Source organism: Lepidochelys kempii, chromosome 4 (genome assembly GCF_965140265.1).
Source record: "Lepidochelys kempii isolate rLepKem1 chromosome 4, rLepKem1.hap2, whole genome shotgun sequence".
Classification (NCBI taxonomy): domain Eukaryota; kingdom Metazoa; phylum Chordata; order Testudines; family Cheloniidae; genus Lepidochelys; species Lepidochelys kempii.
The window spans coordinates 15,761,324-15,788,856 of NC_133259.1; the positions used below are offsets into that span (position 1 = coordinate 15,761,324).

The 27,533-nt window shown below is 42.4% G+C and overlaps 1 protein-coding gene across 1 annotated transcript; it reads left to right on the top strand.

Moving 5' to 3' along the window:
• Window positions 1-415: 415 nt before the first annotated feature.
• On the top strand, window positions 416-27,533 carry BMP3 (bone morphogenetic protein 3). The gene is made up of 3 exons (XM_073340488.1): window positions 416-1,637; window positions 15,563-16,473; window positions 24,386-27,533. Exons 1-3 carry the CDS (start codon window positions 1,319-1,321, stop codon window positions 24,575-24,577), a joined length of 1,422 nt encoding a protein of 473 aa, XP_073196589.1. The 5' UTR covers window positions 416-1,318; the 3' UTR covers window positions 24,578-27,533.

Here is a 27,533-nt window from a genome sequence, read left to right on the forward strand (position 1 = left end):
GTACAATGAGTATATTGTGGCAGTTGGGGGGGGAGGGTGGCAAAGGGAGGCGATTATTTCCCTCTGGGTGACTGTGAAAAGGTTTGATGAACGAGGCACGTGAAGTCCTTTGCATGGATCTTGCTCAGGTGGGATGCCCTGCTGCATCCGGATCAGACTGTGGCGCGCAGGATTTCCCTGCTTTTAACTCCCATGAACGCATCGAAAAAGAAAGAAAGAGGCTTTAATGCTTGGAATAAACTGTTCCTCCCTCAGCCCCCTGCTGGGATTCTCTCGCAACGTGCTTGGCCACCTTTCCCAACGCTGCGCACGTTAGCCGGGGACGGGGCAAAACCAAGGCACGTTTAAGGAGGCGTCCCACGGCCGGGCAGCGGGGCTTGGTCTCCGAGTCAGGTGGGCAGAGCTCCCGGGTTACCGATCACCTGGAGCACAGGCGCGGGGCGCACGTGTTTCCAGCCCTTGATACGTCCCCAAACTCTCTCCGCCCGACTGCCGCAAGCCGCCCCCCACGCCCCGGGTCTTTTTCTTGGAAGAGGGCGGGTGGAGGTTTCTCTCCCCCCGTTGCCCCGCGGGACACGACCAGCGCGAGTGACCGAGCCGGCCGCGCCGAGCACCGCCGCTCTCGCGCGGGGGGTTGCCTTTGCGGGCTGCTTTTCCCCCTTCGCTCTGCCTCTGGCTCGCAGCCGGCTCCGGCCGAGCCGGCGGCGCGATTGGCTGCGGGTGACCCCGGGCTCAGCCCCGGGAGCCGGGGGACTCGGCGCGCCGCGCACCCTTCCCGGCCGGAGCGAGAGCCCGCGGAGCGGGGAGGCTGCGAGTTCAGACTGCGCTCCGCCGCCGCTTGAGCACCGCCCCCTCACCCGCCTGCAATAATAGTAACCACCGCGGCCCCCCCTGCAAAAAAAAAACCAACCAACCCACCCCACCCGCACCGAGGAAGGGGAACCCCCCTCCCCCGCCCCGGAGCTCATTGCAAACACCAGGCAAGGCGGCGACCGGGGCCGGGGGGGGGGGGGTTGCTTTCCTTTTCCTTTTTTTTTTTTTTTTTGCACGCATGCCTTTTTGTTTTAAAGCCTCCTGCCTGCAGGATCCCGGGGTTTGCAGCACCGAGCCGTAGCCCCGCTGCAGAGCGCGCAACTGCCCCGTCCCCCCCCCTGCCCCGCTCCGCGCCGCGGGCTGGTCCCCGCTGTCTCTGGCTGGGGCGGGGGGTGAAGCCGCTGCGGGGCTGGTTCGCGGGCGATCCGCTCCCCTGCGGGCTGTGGGGTGGGCGGGAAGGGGGCTCGCTGCACGCCCGGCTGTCCGGAAAGGGGGGCTGGCCAGGATGGCTGGGGCGCCCCGCTCGCTCTTGTGCCTCTGTCTGGGCTGGAGCTGCCTGTGCCTGGCGCTGGGGGACCTGCTGCGAGCTCACCTGGTGGGGCTGCGGAGGAAGGCTGCCCTGGGAGGGGTCACGGGCGGCCAAGCCCGGGCGGCAGGTGACCCTGGCCCCGCGCAGCAGCCGCCGCCGGGCGACAAGGTCTCGGAACACATGCTCCGGCTCTACGACAAATACAGCGGCGCCCGGCGCCAGGAGCTCCCCAGCCGCCAGCCCCCGCACCTCCGGGAGGGCAACACGGTCCGCAGCTTCCGCGCCCTGCCAGCGGGTGAGTACGGGCCCCCTTGCTCCCCTCCGCCCGCTCCGCTGCCCCGCGGCCTCGGTCCCCTCCCCGGAGCCCCGGCAGGTGTTTGGATCCCAGGGCGAGTCTCTCGCCATTGTGTGTCTCCCGGGCTGTCAAAAGCAGGGGCAATGCATGGGGGGAACAGACCCCCCCCCCATCTGAAATGTCAGGAGCTCTGAGTAAGCTCCAAAGCTCCTCTCTGTCGCCGGTAGAAGTTGGTCCAATTCAAGATAGCGCCTCGCCCGCCTGGAAAGCCACACCGAGCCCTCCTCACAAGAGGCAGAAACTTCTAAGGCTGCCTTACTGGAACCCCCTAAATGTGACACCCCCCCCCGAAAACTGGGGGCTTCTCCCTCCCACTGCGGCTTGGTAGATCTATAGCTGCTGTGTGGTTGTGAGTACTTGTGGAGGGTGGGAGGAGAGAGGTGAAGGCTGTTGGTGTAGCTGACCGCGCTGTCATTGAAAAGGCAATTGACACTTCATGCAAAGGGGCTGGGGGAAATGTAACGGGCTTTGCACTGGGTTTGAGCACTGGAGGGAAGCTTGTAGGTCTGCAGAGTGAGAATAATCCAAATTTTAAAAAAGCAGAGAAGCTCCATCTGGAAACAGTTTACCTATAGTCCGAGATTCCTTTTTCTTTTGGGGGTTTGGCTTTGGTGTGTGTATTTTGCAGGGCTGGCTGTGCAATGCCCATGCCAGAGACCTTCTAGCCGTACCCTGTGATGATATGTGCGTATAATAATCGCTGGATCCTACATGAGTTTAGAGATGGGTGCTCCTTTTTCAGCAGCTGGAGAGGTTAATCCCGCTCTGTTTTCAACACAGCCGAAAATAAGCTGTTTAGTAAAGTATTTGCATATAAAACCAAATATATGTAATGTCAAATTGACAACACTTGTATCCAGTTCGAGTTCAGGAAATGTCAAGTAACGTTAATAAACGATCCTGCACTGTAGAAGTCAATAGGAGTTTGGCCAGTGACCTTAATGGGGACTGGATCAGGCCCATAATTTTTAAGGTGCTGATAATGTTCGTCCTCCGTCTGAAACCACTGTGAAGAGATTTCCCCAAAGCTCTAACATGCACAGCTCCTGAAAAATCCATTCATCAGTGAAAGCCTTAGGATGACTATATAAATACACTCTGGAGCTTTACTGGCCAAATGACATTTACAGTTAATATACCATTTAGACTTTTCAATGCAAAAATCCCCTCTTTCTAGCTGCCCTGACTTACACCTTCAAATCAAACTGAAGTTGCACGTTTCAGTTGTTGAAAGCATTAGGATGACCTGTGAGCATTTGGCCGCTGCACTGCAAACTGCAAGATGTTTCTGTAGTATACAGGATTTACGGTTCAAGAAAGCAACTCATTTAAAATGAGCCTGCTCAGGAGAATGAAATAGGCATGCACATAAGGTCTTGCAGAGTGGGGGCCTAGCTTTAGCATGTGCATGAGTCTTTGCAGAATCAGGGCCCTAGAGTACATCATGTTTAAACTGACAGGGAACTTCAGGGACTGTAACTTGAAGGTGAAAGAAACAAACAAGTCTTGCTCCCTACACATATACCAATATGTCTTCTGATGTAATGCATACGCTGCATCATATAGATGGTTTAATTAGTGTTTTATCTATTTTGTTCTAATTATATACTTTTATATTGCTAATGCTCCTATCCCTCTGGTAGCGGAGTGCCATGTATGATACAGTACAACCCTGATTAACCAAATATCATGGGGATTTTGTCTAATCAAGGATTTGCATAACTGAGGGGATTTTCAGTGTAATTAACAGGCAGTAGGGGACATGACTCTCTTTTGGATAACAGGAAGTTGCAGATAGTTGAAGTTTAGCTAAGTTGTACTGTGTATATCCTATTAAGGGTTATCCCTATAGCTGTTCTATAATTCCCATTGAACTCAAGGAGTATTTTGCACATATATTAGGACTGTAAAGTGGCTTTGGGCTCTCTTAGGCAGCTAGATATAGAAATATAATTACTTAAAGTTGATTGCAGCAAAGGTCTATTTAGTAACAAATACAGGAAGAAGAAGATGGTTTTACTTTAAATACAGTCGTGCATACAGAATAATTTACCCCTCAGGAGCTCTGTTAAGTGGAGTTTATCTCTTTTGGCATAATTGGGGTTTCGGCTTTAAACTGAAATGCACCAGTAAACCTATCAATATTGAAAGTCGCTTCTTACTTGGGAATATCTGTCTAAAGCGAGGGGAAAATCTACATTGCCTATTTTGACACAACTTGTTGGCTTCTTGCCCTTTGCAGTTAGTTCTTGCCATGAAGTAGCACATCGTTGATGGGCTAGGTTTTTTTTTTTAATTCAGATCTTTAAAGAAAAAATGAAAGCTTGAAAAATTGCACATCTTTGCTGTTATGAAATTAAATGAATAGCTAAATATTTCCAAAGCACATCGATGGGACTCAGGCTCTGAAGTCACGTAGATGCTTTTGGAAATTGTACCGTTTGCCCAAGCGTGTTTGTACGTTGGCAATCCACCCAGACTATGTACCAAAAGAAGCAAGCGTTAACAGCAAAGGGGAAGAAGTATCATCTGTTCCTGATTGTTTGGCTATCTGGTCATTTCAGGAGCTTTTAATATGTAGGAGTCAAAAAAAAATGCTGGAAACCTGAAATACAGTGTTGTGATTCCAAACTATTATATTCCATTAGACTTCTCCATCCCTACAATATGTGCCTTGCTATAGACACATTATAAAGCCTCATTTACTACTCAGATATTTTTCATGACACTAATTGATCAACCCTGCTGTCGTTTCACATGCAAAAGTCCCAATGAAATCATTGTCTGGGACTTCACAACCGCCTAAGAGAAGTAGTTCCCCAACTCCCATTGAAATTCAGTGAGCTGGCTGCTGAACTCCCCCCGAGGCTTCTTTGAAAATCCCAGCCTTTGATTCTTTAAAGGCTACAGTATGGATTGGTTGTTAAGGACCTGATCGTGCTTACACTGGGCATAGTGCAAACTACTGTGAGTAGCCAAATTCCTCTGGAAGCAAGAGACTTAAGGCCCAATCCTGAAAACATTCACTGCTTGTTTACTACTGTGAGATGGTCTGTCCAGGACAACCCATAATAAGTGTTTGCAGGGTCAGACCCTAAATCTATTGGTGTCAGAGCCTGTGGACCTGAGGTCTGTACAGATTTCCCTACATTGTTCCAATTAAGCTGCTTCTGTACGGTTTTAGTGCTGAGGGACAGGGAATACCTACTTTTAATCCTACCTGTCCTATCTTTTTAAAAGCATGGTCTCTTACGCAGCGGGCTGCAGCCTTCTCAATGTTTCCTATTGATGCACATGTCCTGATTCTGAAATATGCTGAAAAAGAGAATGGTACAATCTGGACTGAGTGGTATTTGCTCCTTTAAACACACCTGATTAAAGGTATTTATTGTTCTAAACCTAGAAGGCCTTTGGTTGAAATCCTATCTCTGTGGTCTTTCTGATTATATTTATACTGTTACTTGACTGTGGGTGGCAGCAGTCCTATGAACACACTGTTCACTAACCCCTTTCCTCCTCCCCCAATACTTTCACAGTTCAAGTGCCAAGGCAATAAATTTGAAGTGGTTATAAGTTTTCTGACACTTTTATAAGTATTTATGCAACATATTTAACCAGTTAGGGGTTGTCTTCCCTTTCCCTTAGGATACAGCAGCTCATTTGTAAGGTTATTGATGGCAGAAACTTGCAGTTCTATAAAACCTTAGATCAAATGATGGGGGGGAGGATGGCAGGGGGGAAAAAAATCTTATATTTACTTAAGGTTAAAAGTAGTTAATATTTGGCTTATAATGCAATAGAATTAGGACACTCACAGTATTTCCCTTTTAAGCTGTTTTGTTTCCAGATTCTGTCCTTAGCTTATTAAGACATTCTCCGTGTAAATTTCAACTCTCCCTTTCTTCTCTCCCCCCCTCCCATTCCTGTTCATATGACGGTATTTAAATTTCATTGCCACCATTCCCTCAATAATTTAGGATGATATCCCTAACTGATAAGGGACCGATCTTATACTCATGAGACCAGTAAAGCTCCCATGGCAATCAGTGCAGGTTTGCCTGTGTCAGTTATGAGGATGGAATGGGGTCCTTCATAGGACCAGAGCAAGAGTTCAGAAAAAGATATTTCCACTGATCTAATTTACAGTGTAACTGAGAAAGGAGGTAGATTAATTTTTCTGAAAATACAGTTATCAAAAATAGCAAATGATAAAACATATGGAAGTTCTTGAAAGCTTGCTGTCCACAACACTTTACCTTCATTAAGAACTTTTGGCTACTATACAATTTTGATAACATGACATAAAGGAAAGTTCTTTGCTAGATTTCCAACTAACCCAGCTGGCAAACATTCTGGACTTTATAAAGATAACACATGTAGTCTAATGAGTCCAAAAATTGGCTACCATCACTAGAAATCCTACCAATCTTTTAGCCAAACAAAAGAAAGGGCATCACTTTTGAAAGCTGAATTCTTACGAAGTGACAAGGGCAGTTGAAAATATGGATGCAAAAATAAGTAATGAAAACAAACTTAATGATTATTGTAAAATTAAAACTTTGCCTGCTACGGATGGAGTTTTCAGAAGTATGTAAGGAAGTTGGGATTGAAGAGTCCACCCTACGCTGAACTGAAATTGTTTGCTTATAGGGGGATAATCTTGTAATGGCAGAGAAATGGACTGAATTATGTAATTGTTTTTCTTTTCTGATTTAGATATTTCTTCACATGTTCTTTTTCATTTAGGCAAATAAAAATATTTTTTTAAAAATACAGTTAAATCAACTTAAAAGTTTAATTGTTGAGTTTTTACATCAATCAGTAAGAACCTTAAAAGTCCCTCACCAAGTAAAAACAATGAACTAAATTTAAATATGTGGGAATATACAACACATTTAATACGTCAAATTCTGGCACAATTTCCTCTCGCTGACTTGAATGGAGTTACTCTTGATTCTTCCTGTGTATGAGGCTGATCCTGCATAGGATTCAATGGATGTTCAGCCATTGATTTCAATGAGAGCAGGATCAGACTGTAAACTAGAGTGCAGTCAGAAACATAGTAGTGAGATATTCATGGGATGAAATCTGCAGTCCTTGCTCCGATAAAACTCCTCATTTGTTTCAAAGACAAATTTCGCCGGAGTAAGGCAGAGAATAAGGCTTATAGTTCTTTGTCTCAGAACATCCCAAGAGTGAGTTATTCTCCATACCACATGAGCTAGAAGATTTAAGCATAACAAGGGGTAGATTAAGGAAATGTACAGTTATAGCTGAAGTACTGTTCTTAGTTTTGTAAACATAAGTCTGACATGTAAACTTGATTTTAACTTAATGGTTTCTTAGTGCTCGTTAAGTGCTGTTGCAATCACATTTGTAAGAAGAAAGATAGGAGGGGGGAGAAAAAACAATAAAAAACCAACCAAACGGAAAAAAAACCCACCTGTTTTTTTTTATCAGGTTTCTAGGACATTAGGGGACCAGCTCTTCAGCTGGTGTAAATTGGTGTAGCTTCATTGATTTCAATGGAACTGTATTAATTTACACTACGTGAGGTTCTGGCCCTGAATGAAAAGTTACAACCCAGAAAAAATGTTTGTCTGAGTTATCAACCTTGGAAGATGGGACTTCTGAAATGCACACTAAAACACCTTTACCAGAGCATCATGAAAGGGGAGACCATCAACTTGAAATGGAGTCAGTTTTGTTTTTGTTTTTTTAAATGTGTTTAAAGTAATTTCAGGTATTACATCTGCTCATGAGCCAATTTTTGTGGTTTTATAACCACCTTTTCCTATTTTTAAGACGGTTTTCCTTCCCTTTGTTGTGGCACGAAACACCCACGCATGGACACCTCGGGAAACTGAGTATAGTGAAACTGACTAATCATTAACTGCAGTCAGACTGAAAAACAAAATAAAGAAAACTCTACTTTTTGTCCTCTAACCTCTTTCAGGGGTCATTTGCAACAGCAGCTTTCAAAACATTCTGATAGAAGTGTGACATATATATATTTTAAGTTGTTGGTGACCCCTTGAGTCCCACCACTTCAGACGAAATACAAACAAAATCGGGTTCTTTGTATAAGAAACTTGAAAGGTGAGACATTATGAGTTAGCAACACATCTGCCTCCCCAGGATAAACCTTCTCTGCTTGGAAACTGATGGGAGCTACACAGGACGAGGGCTTGCAGGATCATGCCCAGAATTTGTTCTGGCTGGTGTAGATTCTGGTCTTAGGCTGGATTTATTGACTGATGTATTGCCATTGACTTCAGTGGAGTTACTCCTGACTTGCACCAATGTAAGTGATAGGAGACTCAGGCCCTATGTGTTATCTAGTTGAAAAACCCATCGTTTAACCAGTTTACTGATATTAGTCTTTCTGCTACATAAGAGTACACTCGCTATGGGTCTGACATTCTTCTCACAGTGGTGTAAATAAGAAGTAACTCACCTGAAGGAAATTTAATTACAGTACTGTACAACTGGTGTAAACAAGAGGAGAATCAGGCCTTATATATCTATGTATATCTATCAAAGAGCAAATAAATTCACCCTTATGAAATTGGGATGAAAATCCACAAGCCCAGGCATGAAAATCTATTTATTCACTTTTACAGATGATTTTATACATAACTGCAGTTACTTTACATGTGGATTGCAGTATTGAGTCCATATTATCCACTTTTACAGATGATTTTACACACACACACACCTACCTCTGCAGTTACTTTACATGTGGATTGCAGTATTGAGCCCATATAGTGGAACAATTCTTTTTAAAGAAAGAAGTCCATAGTTCATGGATGGGTACTATAAACCATATATTACTTTCAGAGCTGGTATGACCTCTGTGTTTAATTTACAAAAGACATAGTACATTTAGGACGTGTAAGATGCATACTAAAATCTTTCCAGTCATAAAACACCTCCTGTAAATTAGTTACTGAGCTTGCATGTTTGTTGCTTTTCCGAGTTTTTTTTTATTAAAGCTATTATAACTTTAATAGAAGGATGGGGGTTTTTTTAAATTCCAGGTATCAACCATCAGATCAATATTACAGCCGAAACTTCTTCTTTTAAAAAAATGAATCCAGTGCTATGTTTAACAAAATTGGGAAGTTTTATACTTTTACATGCAAAATTTAGAAACATCTAAATTAATTGGGGAGTTTGGGAGAAGGTTGATAGGAAGGGATAGGGTAAAGTTAGGGGGGAAAGAAATTTGGCATCAGAAATTGTATTCCCGGCCTTGAGATGTTCTGTTCCAAGTTTCAGCTCAATTGTGCTATGAACCCATGAAAACAGGGTTTTATAATGAAAATGCTGATACATTCTTAACTATATACTGGTGCAAGTAAACTGCTTTAATATCTAATTTAAACTATGGATAATGATGACTGTATAGCTAAATAGCCCTCATTATTGCATCCTTTTTCACCCATGGGATAGATTTGGCAGTCCATAAAAATGTCAATATATCCTCTATAAAGGTAAACACACCACATGTTAGTGGACTGGTTCCAGCTTATTGATGCCTGGGAATGCCCCTTGTAACATGAATACATGTTTATGCTGGTGATGTCAGTTTTCGCAGTTTTGCCTTTTAAATACTTTTTATGCTAGTAAGGGCAGTAAGCAGCACAAACAGCTGTGGGCTCTTGTGGGAGGAAGAGAAAGCACAACGGTTGCCTTTGAAGAATCGTCATATACGAAAAGGTACCGCACAGTGCCATCAGGGGTCTGTTTCCCATTCGAAGTATGGGTAACTTCACGAGCATCTCTGGTATCACTGTGTAGAAACTGGCTATGTCTACACTACTGCGGTAAGTCGACCTATGCTACGCAACTCCAGCTATGTGAATAACATAGCTTGAATCGACATACCTTATGTCTAGTTACCGTGGGGTCTACACTGCAGGGGGTTGATGGGAGAAAATCTCCCATCGACTTAGCTTGCTCCTCTCGTTGGGGGTAGAGTACAGGGATGGACTGGAGAGCAATCTGTAGTTGATTTGGTGGGTCTTTACTAGACCGGCTAAATCGACCGCCAGTGGATCTATCTCAGAGCGTCTAACCCTGCCATAGTGTAGACCTCCCCTGAAGGCAAATGCTGAATTGATTAAGGGTGTTGTCTACAAGTCTGTCGTACTAAACACAGAATATGTACATATTTAGTTCTACTTAGAGGGAACCTTCCTGCTATAGATCGCACAAGGCTTACCCGTCTTTGTGGAGCTCCATCTCTTGTGCTCTTACAGAAGGCGGGTGCGATTTGGCTCCAGGGGAGGTTTGCCATTGATTCCAATGAGGTCAGGATTTCACGCAGGAAAACTGAGACGGAGAAGTTAAATGTCTTGTTCACTGTCACATGGTGAGTCAATATGGACTCGGAGTTAAGGCCAGGTGAGTCTGATGCCCTAGTGGTTGGACCACATCTGCCTCCCCAGAATATACTCCATGAATGTAAGCAATAAAGTGTGTTTGTTCTGTGTCTACCACAATGGGGCTCTGGTCCAGACTGGGGCTCCTACATGGTACCACAATAATAACAATAAGTGTGTTTGAAGTCTGTCTTGTCCATTGCAATTTACAAGGGGCTGAAAACCATAGGGCCTGATTTTCCGAAGTGCTGAGCATACAAGGGCAAAATCTGGCCACTTCATTTAGATGCCTTAATGGGAACAATCGTCTCCTTTTAAATCTGACCTTGTGGTATCTAGGTGCCAGGGGAGAATCTGGCTCCATATTTTCAGCCAATAAACTGATCTCTCCTTCTGATTATCCGCTTCAGTAACCATATGCAAAGCAGTAATACTCAACCGTTGTAAGACCTCCTCTCCCAATGCCGCCTGATCCTGAGAGAAAGCATTGGCAGGAGTGTAGGGCACCAGGCCCATCTCCAGTATTGTAAACGCTCCGCTCTGGGCTTTCTCTCTTCGGCATAAAATACCCGGAGATGTGTATTCAGGTCTGTTGATGAACATTTCATACACAACTGAATAGCAACAGGGAAGGATTGACTATGCAAATAGGCAGTGAAGTGTTCCACCATTTTGTTTGATGTGGAAAGCATATCAAAGGGCTGTTCTGATGCCATCCCTTGAGAGTGCTTAGATTTTCTGACCTGTAGAATTATTTTGTTTGAGACATAGACTGCTGTTTCAATAGATTATACTGTATGTAAACTCTTTAAATCCTCTTATTGGGAGGAGACAGTGTGGAGTAGCAGATTGAGCACTGAACTGGGGCTCAGGACACCTGAAATCGATTAGCAGCTTTGAAATCAACTGATGAAAAGTCCTGTATAAGAGCTAAGTGGTATTATCAGGCCTAATTTCATTTAAACCACTCTGCCATGTAAATGGGAGTCAGGCCCAAAGTGTCATTTTTTTAAAAAAAATTATATTTATTTTACAAAGAAACCTCTTAGCCATTATTCATATGATAAAGGCCAAATCCTCAGCTGGTGTAAGTCAGTCTCCCTATTGAAGTCAGTAGGGAGAAAGGCTGGTCTGGTTCATGACTGTAGAAAGAAAAAAAAATCCTACAGGACCTTCCTATTCTGTAACATGCTCCTCAGTAGCTCTTGACTTTAATCAAGAGTTTGAACTGTAGTGTTTGTGGGAGCCAGTGCTTAGTAGCTTATGTTCTTCGGGTTTAAGTGCTGCAGTCTCGATGAGAGTTTTACCTGAGAGTTTTACCTGAGAAAAAAACTGCAGGATCAGGTACCTTGTGCCTAAACCCTCTTTTAAATCTTCATCCTTTGTTTGATACTTCAGGGGGTTGTTTTAATTTGTCTGCTGCCCATGCTTTGAAATCCATTTTCCCTGTTGCATGAAGGGTGAATTGAACTCTGTTCCCAAGTGATGTCAAACCAAGACATATATTTTTGTGTATTTTTTTGTTTTAATCTAATTCAAAAACCAAATACAGAACACATTCGTGACAATAGCTAATAATCAGCCGGCATGAGTTACATGCAGGTGGGAAACTGGATTAGTTCCTTGCAGTCTTTCCATAAGCGGGTTGTATGAAAGCAGCACCATCTATTGGTAGCACGTGATGTTTGATGGTAAATATTTTTTATTTTATTTTTTTTTTAAGAGTGCAAGAATGGCTTGTCTGGTTTTGCTTATTAATCAAAATACATATTGCCCCCTTCATGTGTATCACAAATCAGTTAGTTCTTTTTCTTTTTTAAGCAAGAACAGATTAATTTGTGTTCCCATTTTCTTTTGTTCCGAGATTCTGAACTGCTACCATTTTTGTTATGAATAGAATTGCTAAAATCCAAAAAGGAAAAACTTGACTCTGCATGTAAAAATAAGCTCATTCAACAGATACACTCATAACATAATTGTCCCTATGAATAGATTGATGTAATTAATTATTTGTAGATGTATTTATTATTCACATGTTCATACAGACCCCAACGGAGATCAGGTGGTCATGTGCTAGGTGCTGTACAGACAAGTAGTAAGAGACGGTGCCTGCCCTGTTTCTACAACAAAATAAATTAGGATCTAATCTGTTGAAAACCAAGTGTTCAGATAATGATTCATAGACACAAATTGGGTGAATCTCAAAGCATTCTGCAGTTTAGTTCATTTAATCTAAGCACCTGGAAGTTGACCTACCTGAACATCTCGAATCCACAAAACCCATCAGAAAGCATGTGAAAACAGGTTCTTGTTTGCGTGGGATTCTCAATTCTTCCTGCTGGGTCAGAAATTTTGCATAAACTATTCTTCCTTGCCTTTGCAGAACAATGAACATAATAGAATAGATGTTTTCCATCCCTTAACTGTGCGCTACCCGCTTTTCCTAAAACACTTGGGCTCTATTAGCAAAAAATGGGAAAGAGATGTGGTTTTTTTACTTCATTTGCTGGCTTTATTCAGACCTTACTGGCAATTTTTATGTTGCCAGTCAGAATCTGGAAGCCCAGAGTTCCATCTTCCCCCAAAACCCCAAACTTTTTGGAACATCAGAGGGGGAGAAAGTGTTGATTTGTGTTCAGTTGAAGTGCTTGGGCAAAGGTTAATATCAGCAGTCATTTTCTTTATCCAAAGACCTGCTCATCCCTATTTACATGGGCACTTCTGGATTTTATTTTGTCATTTCTTTTAGGTGAAGGAACTCTTTCAAAACCCTGTGAGCTAAAATCCCTCCTCAGACTCTTGAGAAGGTGGATTGCCATGACGTCAAAGAAGGTTTAAACTTAATGTGTTGGTTTGTTTCCAGTCCTTCTGGGGGCTGTTGCCTGTTCCACTATAGCTGTATTTTCCATACAGCCCAATTTTACAGCTCTCCGGTGTTTCTTAACGCTAGAATCTATATTTCTGCCAGTTTGACCAATATAAACGTCATCGCAATCTGAGCATAGAACTTGTTTTACAGAAAACCTGCTGTTGCTCGTTGTGACCCAATGGAATCACTTTTATGCTGATAATCCAAACACAAGCTTAAATGCCCTGGTGACTCCCGGCCCCTGTTGTAGTGTGTCTTTGGGTTGTGCGAGATACCTATTGGACTGACCTCTGTAGTTTGAAAGCCGTGGAAATCCCTCTTTCCACAAGAACCTGCTCACTGGCACGGTAACATTGTGGCTATATGGAATTATTGCCCTTGGTTTGTTTCCTTGTTGATTATGCATACAGGAAAGAGGGTGTGTTTGACCCTTCCACTCCAATAACATCAATGTCTTTTCTCATTAACACCTTGTTTCAGATCTTGATTCTTCTTTAGCAGCCTCCTCCTATCTCTAAAACATTGTGCACAGGTTGTTTTTGACTTCTGCACCTTAAAATGTGACATCATTTAGTGCACTGGATCAAAACGTGACCCGCTTATTCTGGAGGAAAGTTTATGCTGTGGACTGTGGTCTGCATTAAAACCAGGATGCTGTACGAATGCCATTAATTTGTAATAAAGATCTGTAAAATATCATGTCATGGATTAGCCAATTGTGCAGAAATATTTCTTCTCTTATTGCCTTACCCAAGCCTTAAAATAACCATACTATGGCTCCTGATGTACTTTGAGGGCTGGTGGGACTAGAGAGAAAGCCTTTTGCTTTTCCACATCTTTAGAGGCTTGCTTTGTTTTTACTTAGGTATATGTTTTTGATTATTCTCCTAATTTTGTAGTTGTTGCTGTTCCAGTCTCTAGCCCAATGGACATGTAGTGCTCTAACACAGTGGCTCTCAACCAGGAGTACATGTCCCCCAGGGGTACACAGAGGTCTTCCGGGGGTACATCAACTCATCTAGATATTTGCCTTGTTTTACATAAAAAGCACCAGCAAAGTCTGTACAAACTAAAATTTCATACAGACAATGACTTGTTTATAGTGCTCTGTATACGATACACTGAAATATAAGTCAAATATTTATATTCCAATTGATTTTATAATTATATGATGAAAATGAGAAACTAAACAATTTTTAAGTAACAGTGTGCTGTGACACTTTTGTATTTTTATGTCTGATTTTGTAAGCACGTAGTTTTTTAGGAGAGGTGAAACTTGGGGTATGCAAGATACATCAGACTCCTGAAAGGGGTACAGTAGTCTGGAAAGGTTGAGAGCCACTGCTCTAGCATGCCGGGAACCAATCTACAAATACAGGGTGAAGTTTACCCTGGTTAAAGGGCCAGCACTAGGGTTCTATTCGGAGTGGGATTTGCATGATATGTAGACTTTGTGCCCGGGCCCTGATGTAGCAGAACACTTATAGCGCTTAACTTTTGTTTGTTTGTTTTTTTAGTTTTTGAAGTTTACAATATTTTGAAGAAGGAAGTGTAACACATCCCAATTTATATTAGTAATTATCCTGGCACATTGTACACGTACGTTTCTGAATGACACCTAGACACTAAACAAAAAATAAAGATCCAAAATTGTTGTCCCCATTTTACAGATGAGGAGCTGAGGTGCAGAGAGATTAAGGATGGAACTTTCAAAGGCGCCATTGAAATTCCATGGGATTTGGGTGCCTAACTCAATTGGGCACCTTTGATAACGCCAGCCCCGCTGGTTTGCCTGAGTCACACAAGAAAGCTGGGAATTGAGCCCAACTCTTCTAAGTTCTAGCTCATTCCCTACACCTATCCTCCGTTGGTAGGAAGATGTTAGGGTTGAAGCATACTGGTAATTGGATACGCTGAAGCTTAAAAAGACTGATCTGAAGTCCAGTATAGTCAACTAGGACTCTTTCTATTGACTTCAGTGGGTTTTGGATGAGGTCTAAACTGCAACTGCCCATGCCAGACCTCTCCTGGACAGAGAAAGAATGTTTGTTCTCTAAGGGTGTCAAGCTAGCCATTTGCACACATGCTAAATAAACAGACATTAAAAAATACACTTGGCTGTCAAATTCCTGGATGTTCTTTTGCAATCTTCAGTGTATCCTTTCAAGCAATCCTGCTTCCTGTGACATTGTTTGCTTCCTGACCTCAGAAGGGTGCAGTGTGGATGCACTCACTGATATGTGCTAGGCACTCAAATAGTCTAATGATGTATAAGTACCTGGTTAGTTTCCAAGTTCAGTCAATCCTTGGCCTCTTTCCTGAGGTTCCAACAAAACTGCTAGTTGCTGTTGAATTTTCTGTGATGCGGACACTTGGCCAGTGAGAACTGAACAGTAAAGTGTGTTCTTTAAAATCGAACGCAGGATGGGGAGGACTGTGTGGGGATTGTATATTCAAATGCGATGTTCTGCTCCTGCTCCCATTAAAGTCAATGGGGAATTATCCATGGGATTAGTGAAGATAATACAAAGCAACAGGTAACACTGGCCCTTTGGTCTTTTGTGGTGTTAGAATTTCCTATGTTCTCATGTGAATATTTATTCTTCTAGGGAGCCCAGGAAGCAAAGAGCCACATGTTTTTAATCTGACCTCCCTAACCAAGTCTGAAAATATCTTGTCAGCTTCGTTGCATTATTATATTGGGGACCTTCTAAATGCTACTTGGAGTTGTCCCCGATCCGGAGGCTGCTCTCGTTATGGACACAGGAAACCTGAAATTCAAATAGATCTCTCAGTGTTGAGCTTTCCTTCTGATGGGAACCAAACTCGAACCCTGGGACGTTTTCTAATAAATGTTTCCACAGCTTATCGGGATGTCCTTTCCTGGCAGTGGAAGGACATTACTCATATCCTGAGTGAGGCAAAACAGAATGATGAACTTCTGATTGGTGTGAAAATGGCCTTGACTGGCCGCTATTCCTGGAGGAGGATGCCGTCCTGCTATGAACCTTACATCCTGGTGTACGCCAATGACTCTGCTATTTCAGAACCAGAGAGTGTTGTTTCTAGCTTGCAAGGACACCGAAATTCCTTGGTTGAGGGCTTCCCCAGACCCAAAAGCCACTCGAAGAGCAGCCTTGGTGAACAGCGACAGAAACGTTCCACCAACATCCTGTTGCTCTTGCAGAACAACGAGCTCCCAGGTGCCGAGTACCAGTACAATGAGGATGAGGGATGGGAAGACAGGAAACCCTACAAAACCCTCCAGCCGCAGCTGGCAGAGAGGACAAAGGGTAAGAAGAAGCAGAGAAAGAACAACCACCAGAAGAGCCAAACACTCCAGTTTGACGAGCAAACCTTGAAGAAGGCAAGAAGGAAGCAATGGAACGAGCCGAGACACTGTACGCGACGCTATCTCAAAGTGGATTTTGCAGACATTGGCTGGAGCGAATGGATTATTTCCCCTAAATCCTTTGATGCATATTACTGCTCAGGTGAATGCCAATTCCCCATTCCAAAGGTACAGTATTTTTTTTTTCCTCTCGCTGCCTTATTCTCCTATCTCCAGGAAAACACATCTAGGTTTTATGAACTGCACATATTTGTTTACATCAGTAAAATTACATCGGCTTGGCTCCTATTAAGCTCTAGACTGTAGTAAATAAGTAATATTTTATTTCTCTTCTTTAAGGGATGGTTGTTAAAAATAGCTAATATGAAGTCAGAATTGCTTTATGCAAAGATATAAAATCAAAGTTCTATAGAAGAATTATTTTTGTCCAGAGTCCAAATGTGCTGTAAATTGCTTATTGGGTAATAATAATGTGTGAACTGGTGACCGTCCAGTTTAATCAAGCATAATAAAGGACTGATCCTATAAATGCTTATGACCAAGTATAGCAATTACCATACTGAGTTCGTCCCAATAGAAACCAATGAATGGGACCACTCAGAGTAGTAAGCACTATTCTTGGTAGTAAATATTTGCAGAGTGGGGCAAAAGCTGGTCTGAAAGGGGCAGGGGGGCGTAGAGTCCTAGAAGTAGATGGGACTCTGAGTATCAGCCCAGGAGCTAATCAAATCAAAATCTTAACAGTCATTTCCCAAAGAGCTGTATCCTCTGTCCAATGCTATCCTGAGATACATACATAAGCACAGGGGACCTGATCCTGGAACCCTTACTTTAGTGTTGCCCCTATGGCTTTGAGACTATGGGTATGAGTAAGGGTTACTCTGGTGAGTAAGGGTTCCATCATCTGGCCCCAAAACTGTTGCATGAGCTTGGCTTCTTGAAATCAGTAGGCCAAATTTATTTCTGGCGTAGCTCCGTTGGAGGGTCATGCCCACATCTCCCAGCCTTGGATGCAGTATGTAACAAACACCCAAAATGGGGAGGGGGGACACACACAAATTATTCCTGGAAGCTGGAAACTACAGTAGACGTAGGGTTCACGGTTCTTCCCATAGCCTTACCTTCACCATTTTCTCTTTTTCATGTAACTAATGGTTGGCACTGAAAGCAAAATGATTTCAAATCGGGGTCGAATTTTGGGATTAATCAGAATGATGTCTTTTTTTTTCAGTGAAAGACGGATGAGATGTATGGTAACATCCAGGATAATTTAGTCCGAAATGGGCCTGATCAGAAAGCCTTTACTTATGTGAGCAGTTCTGTTGATTTGAGGGAGACTGCTCACCTGAATTAAGGTTGCAGGATCAGCCTCTAAAACTTTGAGGGCTGGCTTCAGTTTTGTGCCTTTGCCAAGAGTTCAAACGGAAAATGAGGTTTGCAGTGTTCTTGTAGCCATGTTATTAGAAAGAACAGGTGGGGGAGGTAACCTTTTTAATTGGACCAACTTCTGTTGGTGAAAAAGACAGGCTTTTGAGCGCCACAGTGACCTAAAGAAGAGCCCCGTGGAGCTCGAAGGCTTGTCTCTTTTACCACAGAAGTTGGTCCAATAAAAGGTTTTAACAAGATGATTGTCTTTCAGTGGTAGTAAAATGTTCTACTGGGTCTTTTTGGCCTCTCCCTCTGTGATTGATAGCATCCATGTTCTATCATACCTGTATCCCCACGTATGGGTTTGAAACAGACCCTTAACTTCAACAGGAATTTGAGCTGGACTTTTTCCATGTTAACTTTAAGGACATTAAGTTATAACAATGCCCTGGGCATCACTCTGGTTAAGGGCTGTGTCAGCACTTCCAATTTCAACCTTGTTTATAAGGTTTTTAAACGCAACTGTAAAAAAAAATTGCTCTGGGGATTGACCTTGGACCGAGAGCAAATAATTCATATATGTAGCAATGTTTGAAATAGATCAGTGTGGCTATTTTAATTTAAAGGAATGCAAAAACACAAATAATTTTTAAACTAATTCTCTCAGCTGCTCCTTCTACCTGAAAGCGCTTTACATTTTAAACGAACTTGGGCATGTTGTGAGCCGGGTAATATGGGCAAACAGATGGATATTTTGAAAGAAGTAAAACAAACAAGGAAAACAATTTTAAGCTGCCAGTTATTCTGTATGAGACTGCTTCAAACCCCACTGGAAATCTGCTACTGATTTCTATGTGATTTGGATCGTGTCTGACGACGACGACGCTATTTTTCTGTTTGTGGACAACAGTTTTTTCCCTATAAACACTACACTTCAGTGTGCTGGTATAGAAGCTGCATCTGCATAGTTAAGTGGACCGGTTCCTTGGACATTGTTTAGGGTCTCTTGATTTAAAAAAATAGTATTTTCTTATGGCTTCATTCTGCAGGGCTCCAGATCCCCAAATGTATTTCGGCACCCAACTCCCCTTAATTTCAATGAGAGCTAGGTGCCTAAATACCTTTGAAGATCTGGGCCTTCAACTCCCAGTGAAGAGACACTCCACCAAGGGCTGAGCTAAACAGTTCACATCCAATAAGTAACAGGCCATTTCAAAATTGGCACCCATTCAGAAACACGAATTCACCTGATGGTACCGTGATGGCTTGGTAAGAAGGCACCTGTGCCATGTAGCAGGTGAATGGCACGTATTCAAAATAGACCTGATTGAAGGCCCATCAAAGTTAATAAGAGTCTTTTCATTGAAATCCATGAGCTTTGGGTCAAACTTCATGTACATAAGAACGTGCACCTTCAACAACAAATGAGCTTTTGCAAATTGAGCTTCAATACACCATAGGTGCACAGTGGGATTGTCAGAAGCGCTTCTTGCCAGCTCTGCTCCCACTGAAGTCAAGGGTTTGGCCAATGCTGAGAGCTTCTGAAAATTTCACCCACAGTTGCTGCTAAATGCCTGTTAACATAACAAAGAAAGCAAGTTTCCTATAAGGATTTACGATATTTTTTTTTTTAAATATGGAGATCCCGAGGTAAAAGAGAGGTCCCTTTATCCCACACACTGCCAAACCCCAGAAAATGGAAAGGGTAATAAGAACATGCACTTTCTGTACGTAGCACCTTCTTTGTGTAGCACCCTGAAGGGCCCAAAAACACTTCACAAAACTTGGGCCTGATTCCCAGGGCCTTGCACCTCTGGTAGTGAAAAGCAAATGCAACCCTCCCATTCTGCTGTGATCATTTTACTATCGGAACTAGTTTGTATTCACTGCACGAGTGTAAATCACTACAGGAGGTGGAAAACCTAGAATAAGGGATTACTCACCACCAAATAGGGTCTAAGGTGGCATCCGTTCTGCACTACACGTGCTGCTCAGCAGTCTGGAGGAGGGGAAGTGAAGATGAATTGATTCTAACAAAGCTGCCATTTGATGTGTAGAGAAGCTAAAGGGAGACAGTGTGCTTATCCAGACTTCAGAGAAGATTTCCCATCTTTTGCCAATTTACCGGAGAAACCGTAGTCGTTTCTTAACAGTCTTCTTTAAACATTTAGAGTCAAATTCATGCTCAGTGAAAGCAGGTGTGAGTCCACAGAGGGTTGAGCTCAGTTGCATCAGGTCTTAATTTGGTTCTGAGAACTAAATGCACTTCACAGTAATGGTTGCTATTTATTGTACGTATTACTTTGTGCCCAGTGGTCCCATTGTGCTAGGCCCTGTACAAACAAGTAAGAGAGAGTCCTTGCCTTGCCTTGCCTTAAAGTCTACATAGATGAGATGAACAAAGGAAGGACTACTAACCCCATTTTACAAGTGGGTACATGAGGCACAGAGATTAAATGACTCGTCCAACGTCACACAGGACATCTGTGACAGTCATAAACTAAGCTCAGATCTCCTGAGTCCAAGGTCAGTGCCTTAACCATAAACCCATTCTTCATCTCTGAACATATTTTTAAAGGCTTGGTCCAAATGTAGGGCTTGATCCTGCATTTCTTAAGCATGCAAAACTCCCACTTTTGGGGTACATAAGGAATGTCGGATTGGCTCCTTAACATAAACTTAAACGTGACCTTCGAATAACTCTTTCCTGTGTACAAATGGAGCGTATCTAGTTTATTATGGAAGTAGGTGACAGTGTCATGCCTCTGGTTCCATGAAAGTCAACCGCAAATTCCCATCGATTTTTGGGATCCAAACTGTGCCTGGTGTGCACATGTGCAGTGTGAAATACAATTTGCACCATGTGAACCAAAATCCACTTTGGTTTTCTAGTGAGAATGAAAATTCAATACATGACAAGGAGAAACAGGTAGGTTGAGAGCCATGTAGTATTCTTGATCCATGCACACAACTCCCACTGACATTCATGAGAGCAGTGTATTTGCAAACGGATACTGTAGCTGTCAGGTAATACCAGAAATTCATCTGTGCTGATGGCTCGACAGCGGTCCCTCGGTGAAGAAGAACTGAGCTCCATCTAGCCTGGTTGACAAACCTGGTGGGTAATTAACAAAAGATGTGCCTCTTCCCCTCCCATCCCCATCCCAAATTCCCAGCCTTACCCTCTCCCTGTTTCGGTTAAATGGTGAGAGTGCTGGCAAAGCCACATGTGCTGAACTTGCAGAATACCATAGAGCATACAGGCCAGACAGTCCCTCTCCCAGGTCAGGAATGAAAGTTTGTCGCTGACATCATTCTCTCCACTCCTAATGCATCTCTAATGAAATTCAACTGGGCAGCAAGTCTCTCAAGGATGTGTGCAGCTTAGCAGGTGCAGCCCTAACCACAGCTGGACTCGTTCACAGATCTGGCCGCTTGGAGGTTACCGGGTTTTTCCCTTACGCCACTCCCACTCTAACAGAAAATCTCATGTGAGATCACGCCTGCTTTTCATTAGTAGGAACCAGACCGAGCAGGCTGCCTTCCGGCAAAGATGATGTAACACTCCCGATGCAGGGCATATGCCAGTTTAACCCTTTCTGTTTGGAATTTGAAAATGCTCAGCCTTGGCCTGACTCTACTGCCAGTGAAGTTGGCCTTTGACTTCAATGAGAGCAAAGTTAGCCCAAGCCTGAGTGTCGTGAAAATCCCACCCTTAAGATTTAGGGGCTGCATATTTTCTGTGGGCTAGAGGGTAACACACAAGACATGTCAGATATTTAAGGAAATAGGTGTGATCTGCCCAGTACCAAATAATGTTGACACTTACTGAAACCTTTTGCCAGATGATCCACCTCACCCAAAGCTCCCTCCAATGCCTAGGGCAGCCCTTTGCTCTGAGCATTTTTGGAATAAATCTTGTAAACGGACGTACTTTAATCTGTTTAATTCAGAGCATTAGTGAGATGCAATTGTATAGCTCAATGCTTCATCTAAAGTGAGTAGTCCAGGGTTTGAGTTTAAAACCCCACCCAAACCGAGTCAGATCTACTGATTAGCTGAACCAAAACCTCCGCTATTAAGGACAGGCGTACCATAAACCGGTGAATCCCCGCTCTCCTCTTTTGCATGACATAATTATGGCTGATAGTTTCAAACTTGACCAAAGGACACCATAAGAGTGGGGAGAAATGCAAAGTCTTTAGGAAACTAAAAGAAAACACCAAATAGCAACTTTTGTTAGAAGTGATTCATCTTCACTTCCCCTCCTTCAGATAGTTGAGAAGCATTCTTAGTGCAGAACGGCCGCCACTTTACACCCCATTTCAGTGATGGTGAGCGGTCAGTGATCCTCTGCTGCCTTGCGCCTCATGTAGTGAGTTTGTGGTAGCACACGTTCCCTGTCTGAAGAGCCATTCAGGGCTCCCAGTAAGAAGCTGAGCAAAAATATGAAAATCCATTTTCAATTCCTCTCCATCCAATAGACATGCTGGATGTTTTATCAATAATAGGATTCTTACTGATTTTTGGCGAGAGCAACAGGAACCCTGAGTTATCAAGGGCCATAAGCGCCCCTTGACTTTTTTGTGCAGAATGCTCATTGAGAGCTGTGTCTGGAACAGGGGCAGAACGCAACCTTAACCTTATCTATCACCTGCTTTCTGACTTCACAATTTATACAAAAATCTTCGGTGGTGGGAGCAGTGAAATTTTAAAATGCTCTATAAAATGTTGCAGAGGAAATCAGTCTCTCTTTCTTTAAAAAGCTGTCTCGCTTCAGGATCCATGAGTCTGGATAACTGTACTTTTGAGGAGTCCCTTTTCAACCATATTTGGCTTATGGCTGTAAAGAGGGCTCTCCGTAGAATTCCTGGCTTTTAAGGCACTCCATCATGCCTTATTGCACTGGGGACATGGAGGTCTGTGGTAGTTTTTTTTTTTTTTTCTATTTAAAATCATAGTAATGTAAAGCTTATTGAACCTTCCTGCAAGAAATTAAAAAGAGAATTTGACCGAACTCTTGTTTTTTTAAAAAAAATAAAATAAAAAAAATAAAAATAAAAAAGGGCCTTGTTGCTGGTAGATACAGAGTGCTTCCTGAGGCCCAGATCCTTAAAGGTATGTAGGTGCTTAACTCCCATTGATTTCAGTGGAAGGTAGGTGCCTAAATACGTTTGAAGTTGTGAGCCTGACTGCCCTCAAATCTAACTACCTTAAAATGGAGTATAGGGAACTCAAGATGGGTCCCAGGCATTGCTCAGTCACTCAGAGTGCAGAGATAGATTCTCTCATCTGTAGAAGAAAAAAAAGTTTGGATTATGTTAACCCTAACACAAAAACAACAGTGGGATGTTCCCAAATGGATCCTTTTGAATCTTGCATCAAATGGTTCCTTTGCTCGCTGAGAATAGTTCTAGCAACATGATACGGAAAATGTCCATTCTGACTCATTGTGTTTGGAATTTAAGGATCACCTGTCTCTGAGATAAAGCAGAAGAATACAGTTGGCATTTGTTTGCTTAAATGGAGGCAGGCATTGGAGATTCCTGCACATCACCAACTTCACTACAAGTAGATATTCCTAATTATATTGTGCCTATGACATAATGAGCCAGAATCTCCAAATTTTTCCTCTGCTTTTTTCCATGGAAAATCATTTGGGCCTGCAAATCAGGTAGTTAGATGGCTCATCCCTGAGCCTGATGTTTGCAGACACAAATTCTATCTTTTGTGTCAGAAAAATTGCAGGCTCTCTGAATATTTGGTCCACTGAACCTTGTTGTATACATGCCTGACATTTGACTAGGAGTATTTTTAACTCTGATTCCCAGGTTTTAGGTCTGAGATGAGTTATAAAATGAAGTTCTGAATATCTTTCTTAAAGGACAGTATCAACAAAAAAAATCATATTGTTGTTTTTTGCTGTATTACTGTGTTTTCCTGTGTTACTAGTACGCCTAGTTAAGTTACTGAAAATGAAAGTGTCTTTAAAATCTTGGTCTAAATTTGTTTACTCATATTGGACAATGAAGTTAACTCAGTTGATTTTGTTTTCTAGTTATAATCAGTGGGCCAAATTCTGCTCGGTTATAGAAATGTAATTCCAGGTACCTTCAGGTTTACACTAGTGACTGAGAGCAGAATTTTGCCTTAGTGTAAATAGGTGTACTACTGGTGGAATTCTTTGGGTCTAGTTGTGCAATGATGGTGTAAGTTACCAATCAGAGGTACATTTATACCCACTTGCGCTGCTTTTCTGACTAAGTTACATCCGACATATAATTTACACCACCATTTCCATCAGTACAAAGTGTCTTGGTCTATGTTTCTCATGCAGCCGTTGCCCCGAGATGGGATGTGTCCCTTTAAAAGGCATCTCCTGCAAGAAGTGAAGGGCCACTTTCTTCAGAGTAAGAAAACTCTAGCTGAATTGTAGAGCAACAGTGACACCTAGTGGCCAGTAAAATTAATCCAAGAGTGGTATTCCCTGAAGATATCTCCAGGGATATACCATGACAATTGAGAAGTCTTTAAAAGAGGTACGCAGAATTGCTTCTGCTAGCTAGCCTTTTTGGGTCATCGCTGTCTTTTTTCAGGGAATTGGCTATATTTTGACCCAAACAATGAAGAACAGTGTTACCATGTAAACAGTACAGTTACATTTTAACATGCACCTTATAATTTCCTTCTCTTCTTGTTCTTTCTTATGCAGGTCTTGAAGCCATCAAACCATGCCACCATCCAGAGCATAGTGAGAGCAGTTGGGGTCATCCCTGGTATTCCTGAGCCTTGCTGCGTTCCTGACAAAATGTCTTCTCTCAGCATCCTATTCTTTGACGAAAATAAGAATGTGGTGCTTAAGGTCTACCCCAACATGACAGTGGAGTCCTGTGCATGCAGATAACATCCCAGATGAGCCCTTTGAAATGTCTAAATTGAGCTGTTGCTTTTTCTTTTCTCCCCCGCCAATGCATTTCATTCAAAAAATAGGTTTATAAAAACTTGAATAAGAGCGAAGATACTGAATGGAGATACCCAGGCAGGGGAACTTTAAACTTAACTCACCCTTGGGTCCGACTGAGAAGTAAGCTTTGGCAACTGGGACTAACTATTTCTGTTGTAATGTACAAACGAAAAGTGAAATTTACAAAGGACTGTTCAAGATTTTTTGGAACTGGCAGGAGGACAACGTTGACTTATTTTTGTACAAGGCTTTGAAAATGGCAGCCACTGTTTGATTTTTGTCTCTGTTCTTCTAATGACTAATGGGGAGGGAGATTAAGAAATACATTATACATTTGAAGCTAGGCCTTGGGTTACTGAACAGCTCAGCAGGTGCTAAATAACCTGAACAAATCTAACTTATCCTAAGAGCCTTAGAAAATCCAGCTTAAACGTTTATTTCCTTGATATGACATCATTGATTTTGCATGTATATTCATTTTTGTTTAGCATGTTCTTTAGAATTCAGCCCATGTGACATTCCTCCCCTCAGTTTAGATGATCTAAGTCCCAATTATGCTGCATGAGAAGTTGTGATGTCACACAGAGAGGCTATTCTCTCATGCCAGAGTATATTGGGAAACAGTTGACCCAAAAGCCTAGCACAGTGATTTTCAAACTGTGGTCCACAGACCCCTGGAGGGGTGCAGATTATGTCTAAGAATGCTAAAGGGATTCATACCTCCATTTGAAATTTTTTTAAATTAAAAAAAATCCATATTTGATCCAAAAAGTACGTCTGTGGCTGCTATAACAATAAACCCTGACCAGCTCTAGTCACTAATCATTATCAAAACTGTCAAAAAGAAAATTGCATAGAGCATTAGTGGGCAGCTAAGTCAGGAGTTCTGATATTTTTCCTTTAGGTTTAGGTGCCAGCTGAAGACACAGTTTCTTTCCCATCTCTTCCCATGTAATATTGTTGATGGTCATTAGGGGCTAAGTTCTTTATTGTGATATGCACCCTCACTTTCCATTGAAGACAGTGGAAGCCGTTCATCTGTACATGAGGGTGGACTTTGTCCTAAATTTGTCTTTGTAAGTATTGCAATGTTTTTCCTTCTACAGGGCAGACAATTTGTGCCATACACTACAGTAGGGATGATTTATTTACCAACATCCTTCCAGAAAGCCTGCAATTCTAACAGTTCTATATTAGGGAATTGTTATGCAACTGTCTTAGTCAATATATGTATCTACTTCTATTAGGAAAAAAAGACTTTTATTCTTGTTATTAAGAAATGGGGACTATTTTATGCTATTGACTTCATTAACCTGGAATGGAGAAAAATATTATTCCACAGCCAGCCAGAATTTTTTCCACAGCAGTTTGGGTGGGGAGGGAATGTTAGAAAATTCTTATCCTAGGTTTTCTATGTGCTGTGTGTTGTTGAGAGAAAGAGAGTGAACAGACTCATGGGCCTAAATCCTGCCACAATGTAAAAGGCATCTCAACCAGTTAGGCAGGCATAATTTAGGCAGTCAAGACACCCAGACTTCTAGTAAAGATGCAAAAGAAGAATATAGCCTTTGTCAGTGTAGGGTGTAAGCCTGGAGCCTAAGACAGGAAAGGGTCATTGCGTCTGACCAAAAGAAGGAGAGACTGCCACAGGATGAGTTTAACCGGGAGGAGTATGCTTCAATGAACAATGCCATTTTAACCTGAGTTAACACACCTTCTATCTGCAATGAAGACATGCTCTCAGTTACAACTGTCCAAGCCAGAGCATCCCCATTAACATCAGTTACTTTGAATTAGCAGAGGCATGTAACAGAGCACCATCTGGCTGTCACTTATCTGTTTCATAGGCTGTCTCGGAACTTACAACTTTTATGTGAGTTTCAGGATTTTGGCCCCATGTTCCATCAGTTCTGTACCTGCAAAAGCAACAATAAAGAATTCCAAACCACCACAGAAGTGTATCAAATTAAAAATGGCTACCGCAATACATAACTGTTCAGTATACAAACATGAGAGCTGGCCTTTACCAGCTCCTAGAAGGAATTCTCTTCCTTCCATGATTCTCTTCTCTAGATTTTTCAGTAGAGCAAGGAGCTGACTTTGAACATGGTTGTTCTTGCTGTTTCCATTCCTGTCAAATTCTTATTAAGAAAGGCCTTCAATTATCAAAGGGTACATGAGTTCACAATCTGCTTTTCAAAATGCCATTGCAGTCAATGGTCCTATTGGCTTCTTACAACCATCCTGTTGTACAGCACTGTTGAGATTTCGTTCATTATCTTTTGATGCCCCTTCTGGGGTACTGGTAGTGATTAAGGGTAAAGAAAGTCCTATCCTGCCATTCTTATTTATGTGACTAGTCCCATTGATTTTAACAGAAGTCCCATGGAATGCTTCGCCACTATCTGAGGTCCAAATTCTGCTTGGCGTAACTGAATGCAGAATCCAGACCTAATTATAAGGTCTCAAACTGTGTCCTACAGTTGTGTTGTTTTTTAAATGTTATGACTTTTAAAACAGGAGTCACATTCAGTTGATGGTGGAAGTGGTTACAGCATCAGTGGCTTTAGTTAGTCTAATGTTTGCAACTCTATTTTGCCTAATTCTGCTCTGATGCTCAATTTCACTGGTTTAATGCCATTGACTTCAAAGGTGTTAAACCGAATTTGCAGTGGTGTAATTAAGTTCAAATTCAAACTATCATTACAAAGGAAAAATAACCATCTCTGACTCTTATCAGACCTACTACTTTCTCACCTGTGTTCACATGCACACTGCAATCACCCCAGGAAACCCCTCTCTTGTTAACCATGGATAAGTGACAGATGTTTTGTGCACAAAACTTTTTCATTTGTACTTTCCAGTGAAAGCTTCTGAATAAAGCAATGTCTCCTTA

Coding starts and splice junctions, on each gene's coding strand:
- BMP3 (XM_073340488.1), top strand. CDS start 1,319: ATGGCTGGGGCGCCCCGCTCGCTCTTGTGCCTCTGTCTGGGCTGGAGC. Junction 1,638..15,562: donor CTTCCGCGCCCTGCCAGCGG/GTGAGTACGGGC, acceptor TTATTCTTCTAG/GGAGCCCAGGAAGCAAAGAG. Junction 16,474..24,385: donor GCCAATTCCCCATTCCAAAG/GTACAGTATTTT, acceptor TTTCTTATGCAG/GTCTTGAAGCCATCAAACCA.